At 35.1% G+C, this 3,448-nt stretch overlaps 1 protein-coding gene across 1 annotated transcript; it reads right to left on the bottom strand.

Moving 5' to 3' along the window:
• Nucleotides 1-1,910: 1,910 nt before the first annotated feature.
• LOC6539196 (BTB/POZ domain-containing adapter for CUL3-mediated RhoA degradation protein 3) lies at nt 1,911-3,187 on the bottom strand. The gene is made up of 2 exons (XM_002086061.4): nt 2,815-3,187; nt 1,911-2,765 (listed from the first exon to the last, which is right to left on the bottom strand). Exons 1-2 carry the CDS (start codon nt 2,993-2,995, stop codon nt 2,041-2,043), a joined length of 906 nt encoding a protein of 301 aa, XP_002086097.1. The 5' UTR covers nt 2,996-3,187; the 3' UTR covers nt 1,911-2,040.
• Nucleotides 3,188-3,448: the final 261 nt, after the last annotated feature.

The following is a 3,448-nucleotide window of genomic DNA, read 5'->3' as shown; positions in this document are numbered from 1 at the left end:
TTCAGCCGAACCCGCCTGCAACGTACAGGCCTTCCAACCCAGCCATTACTTGTCAGGGCCACTGTCTCAGTCTACATGACTCCTAGTTAGGTTATAGTATATATAGTAGTATATTATAGTAGTATTGTTAGTCTCGTAAATGAGAAGATTCAATAAATAAAAGCAAAGCATTTAAAAAAAAAAAAAAAAAATTTATGAAATGTGTGCGAGTGGCAGTTGAAGGCAGTTAGAGTGGTCGTGGCAAAAAGTTTTTTGCAAATTGATTGAAATTTTCAAGTCTAATTAATCAATGCAAAATATCAAAACAGTTTTAAAGTGTCTAGGCGTGACAGTTTAAGCGGTTTATGGGCGTTAAGTGGGCTTGGTAACTTCAGTTTACAAACTATCGAGGCGTCTATGTCTCTGGAATCTGCATGTCTAAGCTCAATTCTCTTGTTTCTGAGATCTCGACGTTTATAAGGCAAGATCGAGTAACGGGTATATTTACCACGGTTTATGTAAAACAATTCATATATAGAGGTATTTGAAGAAAATGATGGTCCGAATCAGTTCAGATCTAATATTAATTTATCCTAATTTTATCACATTTTAATTGATCACAGACGCAAGTTAACGTATATATTTACAAAAGAAGGGAATAACACTTGGCATTACTCAGAAGAAAATTAAATCTTTACTGCTTTTTTTGTTTGAAGAAAAAAATGACATTGTCAGTAAAGCTATCACCTTTGGCACTGAAAAGAGTCGAGAACTTGACGTTGAGATTGAAAATCGACAAAGACGTAGAAAACTTTTACCAGGTGAGCTAGCCACAGAATCCCACTTGACCGCCCTAGAGGAAAATCGAAGATCAATGTACGAGTGTTTGGATCGTTTCGTTCAGGAACTTCAAGAGAGGTTAAGCGCAACACAGAAAATTTCTGATACATTCCAAGTGATCCAGTCTAATTTTCTCATTACTGCGTCGGAGACACAGATATTTCATCTGCTGTAAAAGAACTAAATCTTGTGTATGATGATTTTGATGAAGAAGAGATTTGTCAGGAAGTGAAAAGATTGCGGAGAAATATTCGAGTGACGAATACAACGATCGAAACAGCCAGTTCATGGACGACAAAGGAAACGCTTCAGTTTTTCGTCACGTGGGACTTCAATAAATCTTTGCCAAATCTTTGCCTCATTTTGAAGTACTTTTTAACTATATGTGTGTCAGTAGCTTCATGTGAAAGAAGTTTTTCGAAATTGAAACTCATTAGAAATTACTTGAGGTCTACGATGTGTGGACAAAGATTAAACAGTCTTGCCATCTTGTCGATCGAGAGAAACATCGCGTCGTCGACAATAGATTTCGACGAAGTAATTAACAAATTCAGTTCACTTAAAGCAAGAAAGCATAAATTTCAATTTGTTTGATTGTAAAACGCGCGTGTCGAATTGTAATTTAATATTCTGAATTAATTTATTTCTTATCAAAGAATTTCATTAATTGATAATCCAATAATCATTTTATGACGAATTTATGAAAAGCTGAGGTGGCCCCCGACTTAAACCCGCCCCGGGCCTCAAGTGTTCTTAGTCCGCCACTGACGGGTATAAAAGTTCTGAATACCGAATTTAAACACTTAATGCTCTAAAACAACGTAGGTCAATTTTATAGGAAGAAAGCGTTTCCGACGCCAACTCTATTGAAAATTATTCATTTTTGTTCATTCAAAATGCTAAAGACGAGTTTCTCGACTATCAGGCATCTTTTTTCTTTAGCATAGCGACCAAAAATAATGAAAAAGAACACAAAAAGTTTTCAAATGTAAGCGGGGCAGTTTCAGCCAGCTTGTGGGCGTAAGAGCACATTTTCGAAGTATAGATCTTTTACTCTACGAGTACCAGAAGAACACATTAAACAACAATCATTTCAACCACACCTCATGCTTAATGCAACGCAGAAATTGTGAGTTTTATTAAATAAAAAAAAACGAAACATATATATTATTTAGTCATTTATAAAAACTATATTAATTATATGTAATTACTTTTTATTAATCAGGAAGGATTATTACGCTTGTTAGATCGTAATCGCGCCAATCCTGTGCGTTCTTCTTCCTCATCGCTTGTATACTGATTAATGCTGGTTCCACTAGCACTTCCAACTCGAGCTGAAGACGTTGCCTGCATGAGTTCTTGGTCTGGTGCATTGCGGTTTTCATAAAGCAAGACTTGTAGCGTTTCTTCATATATTCGAGCTTCCGGAAATTCAACTTTGGTATGCTTTCTGTCAGTCGCATAAACTATTGAAGTGCAACATACTTCAGCCACTTTTTTGCCGTGTCCGTAAAATGACCAGCAACAGATTTCACTAGGTCCAATTACGTCTTTAATGAACAAAATTCGTTCATTAAAGCGCAAAGAAAGCTTATCAAATAGTTCAATATTTTTTAATAAGTTGTCATCTGATGTACTTGTGTATGAATACTTGTTATTCTGCCGCTGTACCACAAGAATGACAGCCGGCTTTGAAGAAACGCTTAATAAATGTTGCTCTTCTTTTTGTGAAGTTATAAGTGGAATGCGACAAATTGGCTTTGGCTCCTGATGCGCATATAGCGCTCGTTCACAAGAAATAGCTAACTCGGTAATGCAGTAGTATTTGGCTTCGGCAAGCAATTCAGCAATTTCCCTGTTAGTTTCGGGTAACGGAACAGTACCATCTCTTAAAAAATTAAGAATAATACCAAAATGATTTCCACAGCGGTCGATTAAAATCCATCCTAGAAGTTCGTTTATTAATATTATTTCGATAAAGGACATATAACAAACCTTCCGAATCAGTCAGTACTTCCATTCTACCACTAAACATTGCGCTTAGCATTGTGTCATTATTTTTTGTAAGTGTCCCAATTGTGGTATAATATAAATGACCTCCAACATTTAGTTTCAAATATTGGGAGGAATGCCCTTTTAATAAAATTTTGTGGTCACCTGACATTGATTCCGACATTGATAATTTTGTTCTCTAGCTTTTAGGCTTCAGCTACCGCATTCTCATTACTTGATCAGTCGTTCCTCATTCTCATGCGTTAATGTAAATTTGCCGACAATATTTATTGGGAATAAGAAATGGTAAAATAGTACTGTTGTTTCACTGTAAATATATATATAAATATTTTTTTAGCTAGCTTAATAATTTAAGAAATTATCGATATAAGAAGGATTCATCGATTTCATTACATTACGTACGGAACTGTTCAGTCAAGAGTAAGTCTGTACTAGACAATACACCAAACAACATAAGTTTTGTAAAAAAAACATATTTTTTGTTTGGTTGAAAATAAGAATGGTCTTGCTTGCACTAGGTAACACAAATACACAAAATAGCGCAGTGGCTAAACATTTTGGACATAATTAATTATATTTGAAGAGAGTTTAAAAATCGTGTTTCAAAAAGTACAAA

The sequence above is a fragment of the Drosophila yakuba genome, chromosome 2L (genome assembly GCF_016746365.2).
Source record: "Drosophila yakuba strain Tai18E2 chromosome 2L, Prin_Dyak_Tai18E2_2.1, whole genome shotgun sequence".
NCBI lineage: Eukaryota > Metazoa > Arthropoda > Insecta > Diptera > Drosophilidae > Drosophila > Drosophila yakuba.
This window is presented reverse-complemented; position numbering and strand designations above follow the sequence as displayed.

Bases quoted from the DNA above. Each gene is read 5' to 3' on its own strand.
- LOC6539196 (XM_002086061.4), bottom strand. From the start codon at position 2,995: ATGTCGGAATCAATGTCAGGTGACCACAAAATTTTATTAAAAGGGCAT. The intron at 2,766-2,814 runs GTTTGTTATATG...ACGAACTTCTAG, and splicing joins AGTACTGACTGATTCGGAAG to GATGGATTTTAATCGACCGC.